General features: G+C 42.4%; 1 protein-coding gene across 3 annotated transcripts in view; it reads left to right on the top strand.

The window, feature by feature from the left end:
- Positions 1–16798, top strand: part of LIFR (LIF receptor subunit alpha) — a 67054-nt gene extending 50256 nt beyond the window's left edge. For all 3 annotated transcript variants that reach the window (XM_044273440.1, XM_044273438.1, XM_044273439.1), the window contains 13 exons: positions 1748–1877; positions 2076–2242; positions 3079–3224; positions 5429–5594; positions 6172–6248; positions 7422–7650; positions 8441–8617; positions 9213–9314; positions 9605–9772; positions 10170–10334; positions 10706–10799; positions 14712–14790; positions 15309–16798. In XM_044273440.1, coding sequence (XP_044129375.1) covers positions 1748–1877; positions 2076–2242; positions 3079–3224; positions 5429–5594; positions 6172–6248; positions 7422–7650; positions 8441–8617; positions 9213–9314; positions 9605–9772; positions 10170–10334; positions 10706–10799; positions 14712–14790; positions 15309–15932 — 2324 coding nt within the window. In that variant the 3' untranslated portion in view covers positions 15933–16798. The remainder of the gene's footprint in view (positions 1–1747; positions 1878–2075; positions 2243–3078; positions 3225–5428; positions 5595–6171; positions 6249–7421; positions 7651–8440; positions 8618–9212; positions 9315–9604; positions 9773–10169; positions 10335–10705; positions 10800–14711; positions 14791–15308) is intronic.
- Positions 16799–25108: the final 8310 nt, after the last annotated feature.

The raw sequence follows: 25108 nt of genomic DNA, 5'->3' as shown, positions 1-25108 counted from the left end.
ACGTATTTTTATTTTTTGTTTTAGTTTAAGAAAAGTTCAAAACCTAAACTTTATTTTATTTTATTTTATTATAGCTCTTTGTTTTTTAAACTTACAAATATAGGCTAACTTTACGCCAGCAATAACTGGTTTCCGTTACTGATAATACAACCATCTGCATCTGTTATGAACGGATCCGGTTGTATTATCTTTAACATAGGCAAGACGGATCCGTCATAACCACCACTGAAAGTCAACGGGGGACGGATCCGTTTTCTATTGTCAGAAACGGATCCGTCCCCATTGACTTGCATTGTGGGTCATGACGGATCCGTCTTGCTCCGCATCCCCTGACGGAATGAAAACTGCAGCGTGCTGCTGCTCTCCGGTATGAGAACGGAATGCATTTTGGAGCCCTGCGTTCAGTTCAGTTACGTTTTGTCCCCATTGACAATGAATGAACAGTCCTATCCTTGTCCATAATGTGGACAATAATAGGATATGTTCTTTCTCTTCTTTATATTTTTGCGGAACGGACATACGGAAACGGAATGTACACGGAGTAACTCCTGTTTTTTGCGAACCCATTGAAATTAATGATTCAGCAAAAAAAATAAAACTGAAGGAACATGGAAAGAAAATAGGTTTGTGTGCACCATTATGTGGTCACTTGTAGCTTTAGAACTGTAGTGACCTCTGCTGGACGGTAGGACTAACGTTTCATTATTTATTTATTTTTATAGTCTCCGTCTAAGAGCTATAACTTTTTTTTATTTTTCCATCAATGCAACCATATGAGCGCCTGTTTTTTGCATGGCAAGATGCCTTTAATGGCGCCATTTTGGGGTGCACATAACTTACTAATTTAACTTTTATTAACTCTTTCTAGGGGGGGGGGGCAGCAGTACTGCCACTGAGTTTTTCCGTTCTAAGTTTTGCTTTGTTCATTTTTCTGCATATATAACACTGACTTTATTCTCTGGGTCAGTATAATTACAGCAATGCAAAATACATATAGGAGGCCATTTATAACCAAATATATGCCACTTTTTGGCATATATTTGCAGCACATTTTGTTACAAAGGTGTCTGGTGGCAAAATCTGCGACATCTTCCCATTCCAGTCTTAATAAGTGACCCCAGTATTAATTTTTAATTTTTTTTATGGAGCTGTGAGGGCTTGATTTTTGTGCTTTTTCATTGGTATAATTCTGGTGTACGTAACTTTTTTTGATCGCTATTTTTTTAAATATAAAAAAATTCTGGCTTTTATTTTCTTCAGGTGCAGCTGGATAGGGATACATTTTAGGGAAGGCCGGGGGGGGGGTGCTTTATTAGGCCCTTGGCTGCCACTCTAAGCCATCGGCACCCTGCAGTCTCACTTGCATGGGTGCCAATGCCTAATAAAGGTAGCTCCCTCCCTCTGAAACGCTTAGATGCCGCGGTACCTATTGACTGTGGCATTTAGGTGCTTACATGGCCCAGATCAGCGTTTCTGCCGGTCCGGGCTGTTGGAGCAGGAGCTCGGCTGTCGTGCTCTGCAAGGGAATCCCATGCAGTGCATGCACTAGGCGGTGGCCTAGCCCAAGGCCCCTTAGTGACTGCTGTAAAAAAAGGCGTATTGGCTGTCACTAGGGAGTTGTTAATGAAACCACTTTTGTATGGTGGCGAACAACCTACAAGGATTTGAGACGTTTTTGCAGAATCTGCGTTCATCTTTAGTTCATTCAGATGATCTGGTGTAGTAATGATGGCTTCATATCTCGTAGATCCTCCGGACAAGCCCCAAGGACTCAGCTGTGAAGCGCGCCACCTCAAGGTGATCAACTGTACCTGGAAGGCAGGCCGGAGCACTGGACTGTACGGCGAGCGCGGGACAAAGTACACGCTGTATGAAAGGTAATGGCCACGGTTCACAGTACAAATAGGTAAAAATGCACAATGGAAAATCCCATTGCAGAGTGGTGGACATTCCTCCCGCGACTCCGCCTGGGCTGCAGCCCCTGGGTCCGTAGTAGCATTCGGTTTTCCCATAATGCATCTTTGTGGGGCTGGGGCGCTCTGTTTTGTCTGATAATTAGGTGATTGCAATTTCAGGTTCTCAGGAATTAACACTTCATGTTCTGGATACAAAGAAGATCTGGATGAATTCAACTGCAGCTACGACATAAAGAAGGAACAGGAGCTTCACGAATTCTTGCTCCTCGCCGGGAATCCATTGGGAACAGCCAACGCCTCTCTGGCCATTAATGTCACTGAAAGAAGTAAGTATGGCCGTCGCTCCCTAGGTGATCAATATCAGAGTCTGTAATTCCCCTCTAAGGGGCCACAACACTAGTTAACGGTTCTTGTCTGCTCAGTGGATAGAGCCCTGTACAGACGCTTGCTGGGAGCGCTGCTCTGCAGGTACAACTTTAAAGGAAATGCAGTGCCAAAGCTATCTTCCAAAAACAGCAGCACAGCTGTCCACAGGTTTGTGTGTCGTATTGCAGCTCAGTCCTATTCACATGAGTGGAAAAGAGCTGCAGTACCACGCACAACCCAGAGACAGGTGTTTTTCTAATCTTGAGCAACTCTTTTATGAAATCTGTCTGTCCTTTGTCGAAAAGGTTATGTTTTGTCTTTGCAAAACATTTTCTATTTCTAATTGGCTGAATACGTCTGAAGTAGAATATGGGTCCTATAGGCTACCCATTAGGTCTTGATTTAAAAATGTCCTTTTTTTTTTTTACGTATACAGTTATTTTGCAGACCTGTGGGTCATCCGAGTAGGAAGCCTCCTCTTCTCTGGACCTTAGTTCTTGCCAATATACATTTAGTAGGTTAGTAAGAAGTAGGACAGGTTGGAGGAGGATCGCTGCAGGATCAGACTACACAGGGTGTGTCATAGTCTGTTACCGTGGAGACGCATTGATCTGTTATGTGGCAGGGAAGTCTTATCAGCCTTAAGGCCAAGACTTTGGCCCTGCATTTCGATGTATCCTCTCTATATCATGCTTTATGAGGATTGGATAAATCTTGAATATTATTTTTCTACAGGAAAATTTTAGTTATTTTTTCTCCTACCCAATAGGCCTTATTTTTATTTTTATTTTTTCAGTTCATCCACTGCGTATTGAAAATATCATATTCCGTGGCTCAAGCCCTACCGAAGTTTACCTCTCCTGGTTGATGCCTGGAACGTATACATCCATTAATCTATTATGTGAAGTTGAAATTAAGCCCGTCCACGGCGAGGCGGAGACGGTAAGGACTGATTCTGGTTATTAAAGGGGTTATCCGGGAATTAAGAAAATTGAAAATACTTAGTGTAAATATATTTCCAAATACCTTTCACTAGTTATAATGGCTTGTTTCATTTTTTGAGCAATCATTAGGAGAAATAAAATGGCCGCCGTCCTATTAGTACAGCGATGCCAAATACATATAGGAGGTCAATTATAACCAAATATATGCCACTTTTTGGCGTATATTTGCCGCAAATTTTGTCACAAAGTCCTAATCACACAGCAGGACAAGTTGGTTCACAACACTGAACTAAAGTGCTGCCTCCTCTCTGCTCTAATTGTCAGGGATTATGATACTGAATACAGCTGAATCTCTGTGGGAATGGAGTTCATGAGGAGACATGAAGTGCAGAGAGGATGTGTGGGATAATGAGCAGCAGATCTTGTATGCAGTCTCATTACCACAGCTCCACATTCTGTCCTGTCCGTCCTCCCTGTACTTCATGTCTCCTCATGAACTCCATTCCTGCAGACATTTATTATTCATCAGACATAGATCATATTAAACGGTGTTCATTATCTGACTAATGCCTGACAAGCAGAGTAGAGAGGATGATGAGACAGATCTTTACCTCCGTGCTGTAATTAGGACAGGTTTTGTGTGAACTAATGTGACAGCAGCCATTTTGTGCCCCTAATAATTTCTCCCTACACAAAACGAGCCATTATAACTAATGAAAGGTAATGGGGAATATATAATAAAGTAATATTTAGGTATTTTCCTTTTCTTAATTCCTGGAGAGCCCCTTTTAATGAGCATTGACCATCAGGTTCCCAGGGTTTTTTCCTGGTACACTGGGTTTCACAGCACCAAAGACCACAACATCTGGTTATATCTGCATCCCTTTTTACTCCCGCCACTGAATTCTGCCGCCGAGGAACCCCCGGCCGCACCCCGAAAGAGCTGGCTGCGCCCTTTAGGAGCGGACATTAGCCTCATCCATAAGCTGATGTCCTTGTGGTCCCACCTGATACTAGGCCGGACCGCCTTCCGCTTACGAAACTGCTTGTCATACCTAAGCCAAGCCAACCCCCCCATACGTCCGATATGCCTCCCCAACCGCGTCCATATAGCAGAAAAGCGCCGAACAGTGTTCAGGCGCCTTCTCGCCTATCGCACTCGCCAAGATAGCGAAAGCCTGCAGCCAATTCAGAAAAGTTCGCAGAATAAGCCTATACCTTTTATAATTGGGACTTCCATTATTGTACCTACAATCAGCTGTAGATGTGCATTAGATGTGGTGCAGATTTTGGGTTGTCTTACTGGTGTGATTTAAATTTTTTTTTTTTTTTTTTTTTTTTTTTTTTTTTTTTTTTTTTAACCCCTACTTTAATATAAATTCCAGTTTCCCATACTAGCCTTAGTCTCCTTGTTTCTGCTCCACCTCCTTTGACTGCATGCTGTTTTTATAGAGTGTGTCAGTCGTTTTGACCATGCTAAACTGCTGACAGCACTAGGTATTGGCTGGGGAGAGCAGGACAAACATACCTTTTTTTTTTTAGCTTTTCTCATCAGGAGTAGTGTGAGTATGAACATTTATTCTGCTAGGTTCTGTTCTTGCAAGTGCACAGGAGGCGGAGCCTCAATCTGAAATGCTCTCTGTATTGAACTGTTTAACAGCCCCTCCCCTCTCCAAGAAAGTTGCAGTGGTCTCCTGGTTGGAGGTTACAGCTGTCACTCAGAGCGGACAGGGGGGGCTCTGAATTAGCTCAGTATAGAGAGCACCTCAGTGACTCTCAGCCTCAAAGACTATTGCAGGAGCAGAATAGAACTTCATATTTACACTACTCCTATTACTAATGGGCAGCTTTTATTATGTTTTGTATTGCTCTCCGCAGTAAACAAACTGCTGACAGACTCCCTTTAGGAGTTAGAGAACCTGCAGCTGCATACCCCTCCTCTTCCCCACTTCTTATCTAGTATATACAATGGGAATTTGTGAATTACTGGCCTCTGTTCTACTAAAGATTTATGAATAAAACACTAGGAAAATGCTCACAGGCGGCACTAAGCATTTTTGAGGTTTATATTTCGAGGAGCAAATATCTTAGCAGAAGGGAGAGACCGCGGGAGGGCGGCCTAGGAAATAGGGCAAATAGACCTGTGACCTTTGCATTCAAATGTGCAGCCTAGCTGAATTTAATGTAATATCTCTTACACAGCGCAATGTTACCTTCAGTGGGTTAAAGGATGCCCAGTATCACTGCGTCATAGACCGGCTGCACCCGTTTCATGTCTATGACTTTCGCGTTCGATGCGCGTCTTCTGATCGTTTTTGGAAGTGGAGCGATTGGAGCAGCAGGAACAGTCACAACACGTCAGCTGCAGGTATGTCATTTCTGCGTACCGGAAGGGCCTGGTCTGTATAGTCTGGCCCTGTATTGGCTTATTACATGCATGGGCGGCCATGATGGGTCCTCCGCTGGTCCCATGTCAACATCTTGCAATCTAAAGCACCATTTTACTAGGGGATGATGTTCTTCTCTATTGAATGGTGAAGGAACCAACGATGGCTTGGCTGGAAATTCATTGGCAATTCCCAATTAAAGGGATATTCCGGTTTCAGCAAATTAGTTTTTCTTTGTATAATAAAAAGTGATCGTCTCTAAATATACTTATTGTATCAATTCCTTTAGGCTTCCAATACCTCTGCTTGCTCTCATCCTGTAGCTAATCATCTAGGACATCATGCAGGCATACAACTCATGACAATACTTAGCACTGACAACTGCAGTGCAATGAGCCGTGCACCTGTGTGACTATTACATGACCAAGTAAACAATGGAGGTTTCTACTGAATGACAGCAAGCGGAGATCTTAAACTGCAAGGAATTGAGGCGGAAAGTATATTGGAGGAGAGAACAGATATAACACTATAACCTGATTTTTATTTTTCCTTCCGCAGCTCCTTCGAGAAAGCTGGATATTTGGAGAGAAGTCGTCCAGACCCCAAAAGGGCGTGAAATAAAAGTGTACTGGAAGGTAGGCCGTCATCATGACAGAATAACCCGTTTATTAGGATAATTAATGTAGTGTGTGCGCCAGATCCTTAGTCCGGTATGTGTTGCAGCCATCATATATTCATGGTTATTATGGTATCTACATGTTGTCTGGAGGGGGTCCTGCTTTGGGACGTCCAGTCTTTCCATACATGATTTCATTTTTGCCCTGATACAAGTTCTACAACCCTTTTGTAATGCCCTTCCCCATGTTAACAGTGGGGGGTGGCTCTAACGAAGAGGAGATGTCCCTAAATAACGAGGTGGATGGGGGGTAACACTGCTGCCGTCAATGGGACCATGGCATGTCAGTGTGTAGACAAGAGCTGGGTGCTCCCTACTGGTGGCAATTGCATGGGCCACTGATGGGTTGCTGGGAAGGTGGGCATAAAGGACCCCTGATTCTGTAAGGAGCCTGGCAGGCAGAAAGGCCTTACATAGAGGGAGAGAGCAATGGAGTATAGTAAAATGATTCATAAAGGCCTTTAGTTTTTGACAAAACATAAAAATACAAAAAGGAAACGTTTTATAACTAGTGATGAGCGAATCGACTTCGGATGAAACAGGAGCTCCGTACAGTATTAGAATGTATTGGCTCCGATGAGCCGAAGTTATTGCTTTGCGAAGTCTTGCGAGACTTCGGGTTATAACTTCACAAATTAATTTGTACTGTAAAAAAACATTTCCCGAACTCTGTTGGAACCGAACCCGATCTCAGGAAAACATTTTACAGTACAAATTCATTTTTTGAAGTTATTACCCGAAGTCTCGCGAGACTTCGCAAAGCAATAACTTCGGCTCATCGGAGCCAATACATTCTAATACTGTACGGAGCTCCTGTATGGAACGAAGTATTATGCCAAAGTCGATTCGCTCATCCCTAGTGATAACATATAAATAAAAATGACTGCACCTTTTAAAAGGGTTAATTGGATCTACGTAAAGCATGATAAAACATAAAGGATATTAGAAAGTTTCTTACCTGAAAATGCACAATACCCATGAGGGTCCTGGATTCCATTTTCCTCTCTGGTGGCAGAGGTGCTGCGGGTACGCATGAATACTCACCACCAGTGGGTAGATATATAGAGGTGCTACAATAGATGTTGTTATATAGCGCTTAGTCTATAGTAACCTGTCTGATTATCTCTTCCAGCACTTAACAGTCAGAGAAGCTAATGGGTTAGTGACCTCCTATAAAGTGACGTGGCGACCCCTGACTGGTGCTGGCTTGTCCCAGGAGAGATCACTGCTTGCCAACCTCAACATGACGAGTATATATCTGAACAGCAGCGATGATCAGGATTATGAAATTAAAGTGACAGCCATCAATTCTGCTGGATTTTCACCGCCGTCCAGGATAACGACTGTGCTGCTGTCAAGTGGTGAGCGTCTCGAGATCACAGCGGCTTGCACTGATCTCTTGGGGACTGCATTGGAAGAATGATCTGTCCCGTATCCCGTCCTGCTTCTCTTTGCAGCAGATATGCATAAAATTATTTGTATTCAGCTTAAAGGATCTATTAACACGGCTATTTTACCATACCGATCCAATATTGGAACACGTGAGAGTAGATTGCAAATTTTTTCCCCTTAAACAGCGCCACCGTTAACCATAGGTCAAGCCTGTTATTGCAACTATATTAAAAAGCCCATACATTGTGGCCCTGTTTCAGTTCCAGGTCACCTGGTCATGTGTCAGGGTCGGCGGCTCGCAGGAGCGTGAGACGGGACCATTAGATTATTAGTTTCCGTGCGGCTGGCAGTAAGGCGTTAATCTGTATACAGCAACATTTGGTGTTAGGGATATTTGCAGAGCTCCAACATAACTGGGTAAATATAGCCACTGGGAGTCCACTCATTGCTGATGGTTTCCTGCGATGTTAATCTCCCTGATGTTTTTAGTTGCTGCAGATCAATGGAAATCTCCATGCACTGAGCTCGTGGTGGGCTTGTGCGTATACACAGCAGCCTGTCAGAGCAGGCAGAGCTTGCATTTCTTACATGTAATTACCACCAGTGACTGCAGTACGTCCCATGCATCAGGCCTCAACAGGGCAGGTTAATGCAAATTTGCCTGAAAGGGAGCGTTTATTACAGGTTGTGAGTGGGGCTTATTACTGCCTCAGATTTGGGCCAGTCTATTATTTAACACTTTTTTTTCCCTCCCTATAGTTGTCAATGTAGAGAATCTTGAGGGGGAAGGTAATGGCATCAACGTGACCTGGAGTCCAAACCCGAATGCCTCCTGTGGATATTTGGTAAAATGGACCCCATCCTTTCACCGTCTAGACTCATCGCCCATGTGGAGAAGGTTTTCCTCAAATGCAGCAAGCGGCTTCATCAGCTCAAGTAAGAGGAGCACAACAGAACGTGACGCATTTAGTCCGTGTGCGACCTAATGTCCCCAGAGCTCTGCTGAGGTCAGAGACTGGTCAGATGTATGGATAACATGGCTCCTTCCTTCCAGAAACAATTTAGTGGGACCGCAAAAGATCTGGACAGCACACCGTGTGCTGTCCGCATCCACACGTCTGTTCCGTGGCTCCTGCCAAAAAGATAGAACATGTCCTACTTTTGTGTTGGCAAAAATAGAACATTTCTATTGAAGTGAAAAAGAAAATGGCAGCATGCACACGGCCGGGATACTGATTTTGCGGGCCGTAAAACACATACGGTTGTGTGCATGAGCCCCCCGCTTTACCACCTGCCGGTAACCCACCACTGTTACTTGGTATGCCGGCAAATCAAGGGAGATTCAGGACAGAATTTGTTGCGCAATTTTTTTTTTTTTTGTTGCCCTATCCTCACCACAGTATGGAACAATCCCTGGCAAAACTGTCCCTTTTAAGTAAGATGTTGCTGTCCTGTGGCCTTCTTCTTGCATCCTAGAATTCCAGGTGAAGTAATCAATATAATGTAACTTGCGGTTTCTCTGTATCCTCAGAACATTTCCAGGCTGGGCTGAGATACAATGTATCCCTGTACGGCTGCAAGAACGACGACCACCAGTTACTGAAGGAGATGGTCGTGTATGCTGAGGAACTAGGTGAGTGACGTCAGAAGACACTACACTGCAGTGGTCCCCAACATGGTTCTCACCTGCCATTACAGACCTACAGCTGTCAGGGCATGGTGAGGGTTGTAGTTTTTTCAATGGCAGAAGAGCCACAGCTTTAGGATCCCCCCCGTTATAGAGATGAATGTTTGTTTTTTGTTGATATGTGTTCTATTGTGAAGAAAATATGGATCTATAAATTTTTTATTTTTTATAAAATGCTCAAAAAATCTGTGTGTATATATTTTTTATTTAGTACTAAAAACAATCTATTTCTACAGCTCCTTTAGTGGCTCCGAATTTCACCGTGCAGGAGACGACGTCCAGGTCCATCCTGGTGAAATGGGAGGCCATATCTGAAGAAAACCAGCGCGGCTTCCTGCAGGGCTACCTGTTCTACGTCATGAAACAGCAAAATGACTCGTCCTTCGCAAGGTTCCCGGATATGGGTAATTGATAAAAGTTTCTTCATTTATTTATGCAAGTTCTGCTTCCAAATCCTGGGACATTGAAGTCCTACTCCTTTCTACCCAAGAACGCTCCGGAAACTTCACAAAAACTATGCGGAAGATACAACTCTGAGCCGTTTCAGAGGGCTGCTGTGAAGGGATAATTTTGGGTTAAGTCAGACCACAAGCTGCCAGGTATAGTATGGGCAGCGAGGGAGAAGCAATCACTTACTGAACATGGGGTCTAACAGATGGACTCCTACCAATCCTTAGATGCTCCTGGCCCCTCAGTGTGCACCTTTCATCTGTAATAAAGTATTGAAGACCAGGGTCCATGCTCGGCATACGTTCCTCAGTATTTGACGTTGCATTGCATTTTTGTGTTTTTACCTTATAGTTCGTAACACAGAAACAAAAATTAAGAACATCACTGACCCAGCAGTGCGGGCATTAAAGATCGATGACCTGCAGAGCGGGACAAGTTATACCCTGGGGTTACAAGCCTATACCAAAGGAGGGATGGGCCCCATCAAGTCCTTCTCTGTTTTGACCAATGACAATGGTAAGTGAGGCTCCTGGGGCCCAGTGTAAAACCTGTAACGGGACCCTCATGGGCTATTTGTAATGCTGACATCTTCTTGGGCAAGACACCTCTGATAGAGAAGTGGCTTCCATATCACCACTGGACTATCTTAGATTGTAGCAGCATTCAAATTTTTCTAGGTTGGGTGAAGCTCATGATTTTTTAGTCAGATTTAGAGGATGTAGGGATATTTATTTTTTTGTTGTGTTTTTATAAAGAATTTATTTTTATTTTATCCTAGCTAGCTTTGTATTCCTGGGTGTGTGAACTGGGAACGGAGTGGCATAGAAGATACTATTCTCTGCCTCTAACATTATATTTTATTTGTATTTTTATTTTATTTTTCTAAGCTGTCGGTCTAATACTCGCCATCCTAATTCCGATTGTGGTAGCGGTCGTACTTGGCATTGTGACCACTGCCATATGTTACCAGAAAAGAGAATGGTGAGTAGAACTGGCCTTTGGAGAGATTTGTCTTGTGCCGATAGAAGTTAAAGAGCTTAAGGGAAATTACTTATGAAAATGTTTAAAAAAATAATAATTTAAAAATTCCCAGCTCTTCCTCCCTTCAGCTCCTCATTTCCTTTGATCACATTTTTTTTTTATATAAAAAATTGAGAAACATTTAAAGAAATCTGTCCCAGAATCTTAGCCAAGTTCCTCCTCCTCCTTTTCCTCCTCCTCCTCCTCCTCCCCCAGCAGCAGGAGGACAGATTGTTAAGCTCTACCTCCTCATATGTCCACCAGCCAATGACAGAACAGATCAGGCACCTAACCCCCCGTGTTCTCTGCGGCATTCTTACAAGACTCTTGCAGAATTCTACAGATTGACAAAACAGTGGGGGAAACATGATCTCCTGGTTACGGTACTTTCACACTTGCGTTGTTTGATTCCGGCAGGCAGTTCCGTTGCCTGAACTGCCTGCCTGATCAGGCAAACTGTATGCAAACGCATGTCATTTTTTCTGACTGATCAATCAGAAAAACTGATCAGTCATAAAAATGCATTGCAATACCGGATCTGTTTTTCCGGTGTCATCAGGCAAAACGATCCGGTATTTATTTATTTTTCACATTTTTAAAGGTCTGCGAATGCGCAGACCGGAATACCGGATCCGTCAATGCGGCAATTTGACACTAATACCTTCCTATGGGAAAAAATACCAAATCTGGCATTCAGGCAAGTGTTCCGTTTTTTTCGGCCAGAGATAAAACCGCAGCATGCTGCGGTATGATCTCCGTCCTGAAAAGACTGAACTGAAGACATCCTGAACAGATTACTCTCCATTCAGAATGCATTAGGATAAAACTGATCAGTTATTTATTTTTCCGGTGTTCAGGCCCTAGGACGGAAAAGATTAACGCTAGTGTGAAAGTACCCTTACTTGTATCATTAACTTGTAGATTTACTGTTCCTATAAAGGGGGTCGTCATTCACAAAATCTGTATTAAACTGGGTCCAAGGCTCGATCTTATCATACAGTTGTATCTCAATAATTTAGAATATCATCGAAAGCTTAATTTATTTAAGTAATTCAGTTTAAAAAGTGAAGCTCATATATTGTATAGATCCATTACACACCGAGGGATCTCTCATATGTTCTCTAGATCCATTACACACCGAGGGATCTACTTCAAGTGTTCATTTCTTTTAATGTTGATGATTATGGCTTACAGCTAATTAAAACCGAAAAGTCAGGATCTTCTATAATCTAGTTTTCTAAAACCAATTAAAATATATCATTTTTAATACATAAATGTCGGCGTACTGAAAAGTATATGCTCTCAATACTCAGCCAGGCTCCTTTTGCATGAATTACTGCATCAGTGTGGCTTGGAGACGATCAGCCTGTGGCACTGCTTTGGTGTTGTGGACGCCCAGGTTGCTTTGAAAGCGGCCTTCAACTCGTCTGCATTGTTGGGTCTGGTAGATTCTCTGTAGGGTTTAGGTCAGGCTGGTTTGCTGTCCAATCAAGAACAGTGATACCATGGTTATTACACCAGGTGTTGGTACTTTTGGCAGTGTAGGCAGGTGCCAAGTCCTGCTGGAAAATGAAATCAGCATCTCCATAAAGCTGGTCAGCCGACATAAGCATGAAGTGCTCTGATAGACGGCCGCGCTGAGTTTGGACTTGATATAACACAGTGGGACCAACACCAGCAGAAGACATGGCTCCACAAACCATCACTGACTGTGGAAACTTTACATGGACCTCAAGCAGCTTGGATTGTGGCCTCTTCCTCCAGACTCTGGGGCCTTGATTTCCAAATAAAATGCAAACATTTACTTTCATCTGAAAAAACAGGACTTTTGGGCACTGAGCACCAGTCCAGTCCTTTTTCTCCTTAGTCCCAGTAAGACACTTCTGACATTGTCTGTGGGTTATGAGTGACTTGACACAAGGAATTGTAGCCCATGTCCTGTATACGTCTGTGTGGTGGCTCTTGAAGCACTGACTCCAGCCGCAGTCCACTCCTTGTGAATGGCCTTTTATTGACAATCCTTTCAAGGCTGTGGTCATCCCTGTTGCTTGTGCACCTTTTTCTACCACACGTTTTCCTTCCACTCAACTTCTCATTAATATGCTTAGATATAGCACCCTGTGAATAGCCAGCTTCTTTAGCAATGACCTTTTGTGGGCCATCACTGTCAATGACTGTCTTCTGGACAACTGTCAAGTCAGCAGTCTTCCCCATGACTGTGTAGCCTACTGAACCAGGGACCATTTAAAGTCTTAGGAAAGCTTTGCAGGTGTTTTGTGTTGATTAGCTGATTAGAGTGTCACACCATGAGTCTAGAAGATTCAACTTTTTCACAATATTCTAAATTTCTGAGATCCTGACTTTTGGGTTTTCATTAGCTGTAAGCCATAATCATCAACATTAAAAGAAATAAACGCTTGGACTAGATCACCCTGTGTGTAATGGATCTATAGACGATACGAGCTTCATTTTTTTAATTAAATTACTGAAATTATGATTTCAATGGCATTTTACTTTATTGAGATGTACTTGATGTGCCAGGACAAGTGAGGAATCTCTCAATCGGGATCTTTCATCTTGCTAAAAATAAATTCCTTCCTGGTTCGTATAATATGGAGTCGTCTACTCGCTTACAGATCACATAGAGGCGTTCCACTCGAAGCCTACCTTTATGAGCAAGCATATTTCCATCATCCTCACGTGTGATATACAGTGACGACTTTGTAGCGAGCGATTAACGAATGACAGTACAAACGATCATCGCTCTATGTAATGAGCACATTTTTGGTTGATTCACAAAATCTTAAAGTTACAATAGTTATCTGTAAGACGTCTGCTGGTCTAATACAAGCCGTAGAAATAAAAATAAAAAATTAAACAAAATTTCCATGTGAGACACTTGCACAGCATGCATTTGGAGACTTTCCCAAAAATGTTCTTTCATTTTTATGCAGACATTTATTAATAGCGTGACTTCCTGCGATTGTGATTCACAAAAATGCAAGTTGGAAAGTAAAGACCCAGGTCATAGGAAGTTGTGTCACTGCTGCTCGTGTTATTTAGCTGGGAACCTGTCGCCATGAAAATGCAACCTACAGGCAGCATGTTATGGAGCCGAAGGTCCTTAACTTCGAAGCCCAGAATAAGCAAGAATTTAAGTGAATAAATTACAAGTTACTTATTTTTGTCACATCACATAAAACTATATAGAGCAGGAGGAGCTGAACAGCTTGATATAACCTGCTGCCTGCAGCTCAAACACCATGTTCAATGTGACAGGTTCCCTTTAAAGGGGTGGTACAATGTAGACTTCCCTTGTCCCTCTCTCCTTCTATGGCTCAGGGTCCTATCCCATCAGGTCAGGGTCTCTTGGACATCCATGTATTACATGGAGGACATATGTGATCCTGCAGAAGAAACAGGTGGTCGGGTGTACAAATACATCACACGCAGTGCATGACGTCATCGTGTGCACGTGTCTCAATATGGAAGCCAGTAAGCAATCTGCTGCAGGGGTTAAGGAGATGGCCGGGATGTCAAGATCCTCAAATCAAATGCAATATTGTGAGAGATTTGCTTTACTGCATACAGCAACCTCAACTTAATGGGGTTGTCTCCTCTCGACAGCCTCTTTTTGAAAGGATGCCCAGCCAGCGATCGACTGATCGCCACAGGTCCAACTTTTAGAACCCACCTCTATGTGGTTGCTGCAGGGAAAATGTGGTATTACATGCTGGCCATTGACATGGACAGTCATTCTGATGATATAATGACTACCCCATGCCCCTGAGTGCTGCTAGTTTGGCAACTGCTCTGTCTCTCATCCAATTTTTTATTTTTTGTTTATAATAATAGTATTCTCTTTTCTTCTAGGATCAAAAAAACCTTCTATCCTGATATCCCAAATCCAGGAGACAGTAAAGCTCTGCAGTTCCCGAAGAACGTCTCTGAGGTAATGTGATCAGAATTGACCATCATAATCATCCTTTCCATAGAAGTCCACCCCGTAACTTAGAAGATACATTATAAGCTTCCAATACCCGTCTCCACTTCCGAGCAAAGTCTACGTAGTGTGTAAATAGCAAGTGGCAAAATGGTTTACCTGGTATCCCCCATACTTATGGTGACACAGAGAAAGATATGGTCACTGGTAAAGCCCTTAGGGTTAGGAATGCAAGGTAACCAACATTACACTACTAACTAAAACAGGATGTCCTCAGCTGGAGCGCCATAGAAAATCATTAATATGTGACAGCTGCCTTTGTTTATTAAGTAATTCTAGGGAATGTGTGTTCTGCTTCTTCCAAGAAAAATTATCTTTGTGGTAGCGAATAAGTGCTATTTTTGTTTTCCCCAATGTCATTGGGGGAGGGGGGAATTTAACCTGTTTGTTAATTCAAAAAGATATATATACGGTATATATTTTCCAAAAGCAAAACAGAAATTTCTAACGTATCTTTTTATTTTTAGGGAAGCAAAGCCATAAAGACTCTGGAGATGAACCGGTGCACCCCCAGCAGTGTCGAAGTGGTAGAACCATTTCCGAAAATCCTAGACACAGAGCTTAGTTCCCCATTGGAAGACTGTGATCAGATTCTGGAGGACGGCTCAGAGACTGGGGAGGATAATCACGCTGGTATTATATATACCCAGGCCACCACTCATGAAGATACTTCCAACCCAATGCTGAATGGGTCTGCCTCACCATCTGTGGTGTATATCGACGTCCAGTCCATGTACCAGCCGCAGGCCAGTTCAGAAGATGAACCAGATGTCGACTTAGTGGATGGCGCCGGATATAAACCACAAATGCAGTTGCCTATTGGTGCTGTGAACATGGACAACCAGGCTTCTACAGAAGATGACCTTGCGGCATCTTCAGGTTACAGACCTCAGGGACAAATCGATACCTGGACCCCTGATTCTCCAGGTTCTCCTTCATCTATTGGAAGTGAAAATGCTTCTTTTGGGAGCCCTTGCTCTGTGAACTCCAGACATTTCCTGATCCCTCCAGCGGACAATAAAGACTCTATCAGACCAACCCACGTTGGCTGGTCAATATCTTCACTGTTTCAAGCCAAGCAAGATGAATGAGTGCAAGTAGACCAATATCCTACGGCACCACCTTGCATGCCCCTCCAGCTGCTCATTAATGAAGACATTCATAGCTGGCATCCATTGACTTGGGGAGTAGAATGCGGTCTTCTTTTCTTACGGCATTAGTATCAATGCAATCATTGGTTCATTCTCTTAAAGGGCAAAAGACTGATTTTAAGGGATTTACCAGGTCATGGAGAATGTGCAAAAATTTTAACTTGTGTAGATGCTGCATATGTCCCTTCATAAGAAAAGCCACCAGGCTAGTATTGGCTATGGCAGTCCGATGCCGCATGGTGTTGTTCCATGACTGTAATGGCTAAGTGGAAGCAAATGTGCACATCAGTCATTTTTGGTGATGACAGTGGAGTATACATTGTCACGTCAAGCTTCCCGGAGTCTATGGTTCTTATAACTGGTGTTGCTGGACTGTTAAATCTGGTGGTTGACACAATATCCTGGTAGAACCATGCACTATGTGGTCCAGTCACATCCATGGTCCAGTCTTCTTCGTGTATGGAGTAATGATGGACCCGTGGTGGGATTGTCTATGTGCTGGAACTGCGTGTGTAGTAATAAAATAGAAATGTATATATTTTATTATTGCACAAAAAAAGATTTGAAGGGCCAAACAAGATGGTGGTTTATTGATTTCCGAATGATCAGCCACCTGAAAACAAGAATTATAATAGAGTGGAAATAATCTTGGTTGGCCGGGACTGTGGCAGCTTGGCAATTGGAATAATTTTTTTTTTTTTTTTATTTCAAACCTGTTACGTCCAGATCAAAATTTCAGATGGTCACATGTTTCTAGAAGGGTTAGAACCACTAATTAACCCCAATAAAAAAGGGTTTAAACTACATTCAGGTCTTCAAGAAAGTGGCCGTCTTCTTAATGTGATGTTGTATGTAGCTGTCAATCCAAAATTGTGAATTTTTTTTATTTTATTTTTTCTACAAGATTTTCTCATCTTTTAGTGAAAATGTATCCGCACTTCCTGATTTTGTCAGGAGGTTTATGAATGTATTGTGTGTTTTTACTTTTAGTGAGGACACTACTTATTTTTAGGGAATTTATTTTGTGTTTTTGTCATTTCTGATACTTTCTCTTTCCCAGTGAACCAGTTGTACTAGGCTCTATTCACACTTGCGTTATACAGATTCTGCTGGAGCATCAGTATTTTTGATGAGCATACACTTAGGGCTCATGCACCCGAACGTATTTTCCTTAAGTGTCCGTTCTGTTTTTTTTTTGTATTTTTTGCGGACCAAAGTTTTTTGTATGTCTGCATTTCCGTTCTGCAAAAAAATAGACCATGTCCTATTATTGTCTGCATTATGGACAAGGATAGGACTGTTCTATTAGTGTCCAGCTGTTCCGTTCCGCAAAATACAGAATGCACACTGATGTCATCGTGTGCATGAGCCCTTAGTCTGCTGTCAAGAATTTAAGGACCCCGACAAACTTTACAGACCCTGATATAAGTCAGTGGGATCCATCCGGATCTGTAGGAATCTTGCATACCTTGTGTGTTCAGAACCTTGGCAGGGAATGTGAATGAATACCTGTGAACGCTTTTGCTTTGTAGAGGTCATTTTGCATTAGATTCAGTTTATTTTTTTTTATTTTTTTTCTAGCTTGTAGACTCAAATGGTCCACATTTTACATTTGGGAAGATTTAGCAACCTTGACATTGTGTTCTCCGGTGTAAGGTTTATTGCAGGATTTCTAACTGTCCAGGAAGCTACCACGGACCATAAGTTATAGTCCATGATAGCGGAATCCATAACGGAATTCTTAGATATCTCGAACCTTGTACGCCGAACTTGAAAACACAAGTTCGCTCAACACTGTTGGCTACTCATTCTAATGGGCGCCATGTAACACTACATTTACCCTGAGGATAGTAGTACACAGGAAGGCAGATTACTGGTGATGATCACATAGGCTTCAGTCTTAGAGGTTCTGTCATGAAGAGAGATCCAAGTAACACTAGCCCCATTGGGAAGTTTAATCGTGTAGAGGTCCACATTCTAGTCCATAGATCAGTGTTATATTAGGTTGTGCCTTTAGATTTGGCTTGACCGGCCGTTGGCTATATCGGCTTCCAAATTGCAAAATGTTTTTGTGATTTTTCACAGTTTGCACTGTGTAGCTCTAGTTTGTGTTAATTGGTAATGACATGACTGCAGGATGTGGTAAAGCTGGAGATTTGCAGGGCCTCTGCCATAACTTGATTACTCGGGGTACAGGTGGTGGGGTGGCTGTACTGCTGTGGGGCCAATCAACTGTTTATGGTCAAGAAATCACAAATGGCTGGATACCGGAGTTGAATGGATTTCTATGTATTCTTGCTTGGACATTGGCCTACTTTAGAGAATAAGAGGAGATAAGGGGTCCCAAAATTGTGACCATTTACCTGAATTTTCTGAAGGCCAACAGTCCTAGTGTTGTCCAGTCACTGTTTCCTCTAAAAAAAAAATGGCTTAGATAAAGGGAAGACTTGCACGTCCAAAGCATGATTTTTTTTTGGGCATTAAGCTGTAGTGTTGTAGCTTCAGCGGCCATTGATATCGCTCCAGGTTTGGTCATGTAACAACTACGACCAAAGCTACCATATAGCTGATCCTCCAATGGCCGTGGCGGTCTGCAATGGCCGTGGCGGTCTGCAATCTACACACTACTCATTTATAGATGTAGGATTTGTCTATAGAAATCCATGTACATATCCCATCCATACGGGGAAAATTCTAAAACCTGCCACTTCTATTTTCTTTTCGATATGAACATATGTCCACCTTCACAGTCCTATGATGCATCTAAAATAAAAAAATAAAAATGTTGTAACTTTGCAAATTTTAATGACAAATGTTCTGCCATTTTGTGTCTACAGCTTTAATGCAGACCGATGTGTCTCCATGGTCACAGACTACAACCTGTGTAGTCTGCATATATATATTCCCGTAGTAAGTAACATATGATTTCAGTACTACACAAGGCTTGTTTGTAGTTTTAACAAAGACTATTTGTAAAATTGCTTCATTTTTTATTTTAGATGCTTTCGAACAACCATCTAAAATTTTGCTTGTGAAGGTGGGCACGATCGTGCATTTTTATTTATTTTATTTATTTTTTTACATGCAATTTTGGCTCGGAGTCTGACATTTCCTGGGAATTAGCGGGTGTTGCACTTTAGGGCGGTGAAGCTACTTTACTCAGAAAAGATTTTGATATCTCTAAAAAAAAATAAAAAACTCTTCTTGCTCTCCTCCTATTGAAATTTATGAGACTGTTATGATCATCCAAATTTAAAAGGATTGTCCAGGACTAGAAAAAGCTATTTTCCAGAAGTGGCCACGTCTGCTTTTGCTGCTTAGTTTCATACACTTAATTGGTACAGACAGGACCCATAGACGAGAGAGATGCTCTTTATGGATAAAACTAGACCTCTTTTTCTAATCTTGAACAACCCCCTTTAACTCCAGAGCGTTCCATGGAAGCTTCTTCGTGACCTGTCAGAATGTTTTATAGGTCAACATTCCCTTTAATCTAGTAGAAGTTCTCACTCTTTCCCATCTGCCCTCTTATTTTCTAAATTTTTTATTTTTTTTTAAATCGTTGATAAAATTGTTTTTATTTTTAGATAGAAGTATTATTTTTATATTCTGCAGATACTTAGTATTTAGTGATTTTTTTTTTTTTATCTACTGATTTTTATTTTATTTTTTTGTGGCCTTGCACTGTAACTAAGTTTTATATAGTTATCAATGTAAAATTAATCACAGCATTAGAGATTTTTACAATTTTTATATTTTGCATCTTTTTGCTGTTTTATCCAATTTATATTTGTTGATTTTTCACTACTAACCTGTTTTAATGTTTTGGATTTTTTTTATTTTTTATTTGTGCTAGTCAGAGTTATTTAAAGGGGTTATTCAGGTATACTCATAAAAGGTGCAATCTGCCCCCTCATCCATCTTACACCCTAGCTCAGGGGTAGGCAACCTCTGGCACTCCGGCTGTTGTGAAACGACAACTCCCAGCATGAATACTTGCTTTGCACTTCAAAGAACTCTCACAAATGAATGGAGCATGCTGCAAATTGTAGCTTCACAACAGATGGAGTGCCGAAGGTTGCCGACCCCTGCTCTAGCCAATAGCTGCAAAGACAAAGTTGGGCTAGATAGAATTTAGCTTCTTATTGGTTCTTCAGTGCGTGCTGAGATTTCTGCTGCGGGAGAGGCAGGGAGATCTGGTTTGTTCATGGCAGCTAAAAAAGATCCAATGTTGGCAAATATTTTTTTCCATGTAGACAGTTTTTGTTTTACCACAGCTGTGGTGGTGAAAGTACGGTAGCCACTTATCTGCATGCTCCTAGGCTGGATTACTGTATGATCTTCGCAGATTTTGCTACGGTCTAGTATTTGTCAGTGTTCCGGGTTTCTGGTTGCATTGTGTTGCAAATGCTACATATCAGGAATAAATGTTACACTACTTTATGCAAAACAGCAGTAATTATAATGAATTATAATCTATGCATGTATAACGGCCATATGGGTGGGCATAAGTAAAACAGTGATAGGTAGGCATCCTATAATATACATTACTACAGGGGAAATAACACTAGCAATATTTTACATTGGTGCAGCCTCAGAGCAAATTCTAAAAGAAGGTTCTAGTAATGAAAAGGTGTTTTTTTTGTTGTTTATTTTTCTGAAAGGACAGAACTTCATTACGTTGGGTATGAATATGCGCTTACTGTAGGCTCATCCGGTGAGGTTGGACCTGTGTTACCCCAAAGATAAGTCAGTGCCTGGACTAAAATATAAACTAGTGCTTCCAGTACAATCTAGTTGGGTGAACTGATTTTTGAAACCTGGATTTTTATTGCTTCCAAAATAAATAAATAAAATGCAATGTAAATGTTCTAATTTTGTGTGCAGATCCTGTTCAGACCTATGTGTCTCCATGGTAACAGACTACAAACCCTTATGTAGTCTGATCCTGTCTTTCATCCCCTCATCCATCTGTCCCTTACATCTTACTAACCTCGGAAAGTTATGTTAGCCATTAGAGGACAGATAAAAAGGCAGCATGACTACAGCATCAGACTACAAACATTTTGTAGTCTGTTACCATGGAGATGCAAAGGATGGTAGATAATTCTTTATTGAATACATCCATGCCAACACCTAGGAGTGTAATATGGAAGGGAATTTATAGGCTGGAACCGCTCATCTTGCCATCTTTCTGTCCCTTACATCTTACATACTTAGGAAAGGGATGTTAGCTATTTGAATACTGATAAAAGGCAGTTTTGACTACAGGATCAGACTACACACGGTTTGTAGTCTGTTACCATGGAGATGCATTTTGTATATACACAAAAGGATAGGTTGTTATGGAATGCATCCATGCCAACGCCTAGAAGTGTAATATAGAAGGGGCTTTATAGGAAGGAAGCTCACAACCTATTTTACATCAATTTTGCAGTTTGTGAATGACTCTAGTAACTCTGTTTACGGTCACAACATTTACATATACTCTACATCGGTCGTCCAACATTTAGCCCTCGTGCAGATGTTTTCTATTTGTATATTGGTGGGGAGGCCGCCGTCTGGCTCCAAGGTATTTGCCCCCTTGATATATACACAAGGGATTAGAGCAAAGTCCCAAGATTGAGTTTACTAGATGATTATATCATGACATGTCTGAAGTAAATGCACTTTCTAGACCAATGGTCACCAACTTAAGACTCTCCAGCTGTTGCAAAACTACAAATCCAACAGCTTTGAGTGCATGCTGGGAGTCGTAGGTTTTGATGAAAACTGCAGAGCCACTGGTCTAGACTATGAAATGTGGCAGGCTGTTCCTGATGGGCATTGCACTGACTTGGCCTCTGCTGGGCCACAGCTCCCTCAGGTGCAGACAGGGTCACAGGTTTATAATGACAGTCAGAATAACCAGTATTGTGTGTGTATATAGTAGAATATATAAAAAGATGTAACATTTTTGCTTGGATTCTGACATTTGCATGTTATTATCACCTCTGTGAATGACACTAACCCCTCAGTGCACCAGTCTTCTACAATCTCCCCAAAAAAAACTGATTTTGTTTTTTTTCTTTTTCTGCACAAACAGCGCCACCCTTGCTCAAAGGCTTTATCTGGTATTGCAAGCATTCACTATAATAGGGTTGAGCTGCAATACCAGACACTGGCAAGAGTGGCACTGTTGGGAAGGGAAGGAAGCATACCGTCTTTAAGAGTAGACGATGTCTTTAAGGAATAAATGCTGATGACTGTTCCTTTTTGGAAACAAGTTCTAAAGTGAGCTGTGTGTGGGACCAGGTCTGTAGAATGACACTGGAAGCGCCTGCTGTGGGGTCAGAGGTGTAAGTGGAAGCTTCAATGCCGAATATGTATCTGAGCCCAGCATGGGCACCAGGGCCCGGGAGCAACTACGACCTCCGCACCCTCTATTGCTACCTGTGTGGGGTTTTGCCTGTATATAATATTTTATATGGAAGTAAAGTTCCGGGCATTTCATACCCAGAATCCTCTGGGGTTCTGCCGTAGCTGTATAGGGGACGCTTCATATTTTTATTTTTGTAATATCTCCGTAGTAGGTTCAGTAGAAGTATGATTTTCCTAAGCGACATCTACGTCAGACCCTCATGATCGACACTGCCAGAATTTTTGTGATTGCTCCATTGTATCCATGTGTGTAATGCTTTAAGTAAGCGAATCGCTGTACTGTGCAAGCAATGCCTGCGCCGCGTAATCATCACTCTGGTCAAATAAGCTACAACAGTATTTTAGTTTTTTCTTTGGATGATGTAAGTTTTTGATGCTGCTTTTTATTTGAGTCAAATCATAATTTGAGCTTTTGGGTTTTGTAAAAAAATAAAATAAAATCTGAGTTGCAACCAGTTTTTTTTTCTTTTGTCCTTAAATTTATTTTTGGGTTCAGCAACAGGTTTTCTAATATCCTGCAGCTGGGCCTGTAGATCCTGCAAACTCGTAGGCTGCTGAAGCTGGTGTTCCATCTGGTCCCATAAATGCTGGATTGTTGATAAGTCTGGTGACCGGCAGCCGAGGAAGTGCTGTAATCTGGAGGAGACGTTCCTGGGAAACCCTCGCTGTGTGCGGGCGAGCATCATCCTGCTGAACAATGCCAGTTGGAAGCCCTACATGAGAGGCGCACACTGGCGGCAGGATGTCCTGCACATATCGCTGAGCTGTTAGTGTCCATCGTATTACTGCTAGGGGTGACCGACTGTCGTATGCGATGGCCAAAGATCATCACCAGCAGGGGGCAGTGTGTCACTCCATACTCAATCCCGACCGTCATCTGATCCCAAACCTGGATTCATCACTAAAGACAATACGTTTCCAGTCCGTCGCATGTCCAAGTTTCTTGGTCACACCACTGCAAACGAAGGAGGTAGTGGCTGACTGTCAATTGCAGGACGCGTAATGGGCTATGTGATAGCAAATTTTCTTCTGGGTCTTAACAGAGACAGGTGTGTAATCAAGAGGCCACCTGTGTTTGGACGGTGGGCAATAAACCTGGGAGGTGCTCGTCAGTGGGTCAAACAATCCTCTCTACTGGTGATCTGGCTGGAGCTCGTTCACCATGTGTGCATTCCCCTTGTGTAACCACTAATCCCAACACCTCCTAACAGATGGGCTAGATGGCAGACAGATCATTGAAAAAAATAAAATAAAAATTTAATTCAGTGATGCGCCCCCTCTCAAAGTCTGTCAACTGGGCAAAATGTCTTCAAGTGTGTTGTAGAGGCTTGACTAGCCATCAACAATGTATCACCGACAGGTACACTGCCCAAAAGTAGCCTCTGAGAGCCTTTTTACATGGGGCAGAGGGGGAAGCACTTTTGCACTCTCCTGTCTCAGACATTTGTTTATGATCATTTACATATGTGACTGAGACTTAACTGTAGGATGACATTTCTATCTGGGAGCGGTGTTTATTTTTGTCAATGCCACCTATCTTGGTTTGGCTAATATCCATTATTTATGTTGCAAGGCCTGGAAATTGATTGCAGAATTCTACATACTTTCCCTAGGCGGCACTACAGAGACTACTTTCTTTCTCCTGGAAAAGTGCTAATCTGCATATCTATTTTCCCAGGATGCATTGCATGGCCTTTAAAGCTCCCTACTCCACAATTAGAAAGGGTCCCTGTACCCCCCCATGTATGAGGAAACTGGAAAAGCTGAAGAAAACATGCAGACTTCATGCAAATGTTGACGGTTACACTCAGGACCCAGTGCTGCTGGTAACACTACTAACCACTGAGCCTCACCTCCAGGCTTTAAGTGCTGCGAGCTCTGAAGACTAAAGTTTTGGTAATTCTACTGACCGCCTTATTTAGGTCAATGTCAGGCAGGCTCTCACTACTCAGCAAGTCACAGACTGCAGCCAATCAGGTTCCTTCTGTTTTTGGTTTGTGGGCACATACAGTGCTGGACCGGGGTGCCTAGGGCCCACCAGAGGAACTGGTTCTGGGAACCCACCCTATAGCTATGTGGAAATATTATGGTACATCGACATGGGACATAACTGCTGCAGGATTGTGACCCATAAATCTGTGGTGGTAAATCCACAGTGTTCATATAGCAGCAAAGTGGATATGATTTTGAGAAATCTCATCTAAGTGGCTTTGAATAAAATTTACAGCACAAAATCTGCAAAGATTTTAAATCGGGGACATGAGTTTGGACGGATTTTGCTGCACTTTTACATTGGCAATGGACGTAACCTCACCTTTTCTTTTTTTGTGCACACAGTAACATTGCACCAAACAGAAATGAAGGTGGCCCCCAACACTACACTGGGTTCCCCTGGGAGTGTCGAAGTGTCACCAGACTCGCCATGTGTTGCTGCTTCTCGGAAGGGATGATAAGACGTGGTGCACCCCAACGGGAAATTAGTCCAGAGAGTCAGGGACTGCAGTAAACCGGTGTGCTTCTTTACTGGAGGAACTCAAGTGCAAAACAATACAGGCAGTGCACTGAGCTGGTTTCTCCAGTCTCCTCCCTGGCAGAAGAAGGTTCTGTGCTGAGGAAAGGCCTGAGCCACCTGTCCCTCTCTATTCAAAGGCTGGTACTCTGGGGCTGGTGGCACAAGGTATCTGGCTCAGTCGTCT

This window comes from Bufo gargarizans, unplaced genomic scaffold, assembly GCF_014858855.1.
Source record: "Bufo gargarizans isolate SCDJY-AF-19 unplaced genomic scaffold, ASM1485885v1 fragScaff_scaffold_685_pilon:::fragment_2:::debris, whole genome shotgun sequence".
NCBI lineage: Eukaryota > Metazoa > Chordata > Amphibia > Anura > Bufonidae > Bufo > Bufo gargarizans.
This window is presented reverse-complemented; position numbering and strand designations above follow the sequence as displayed.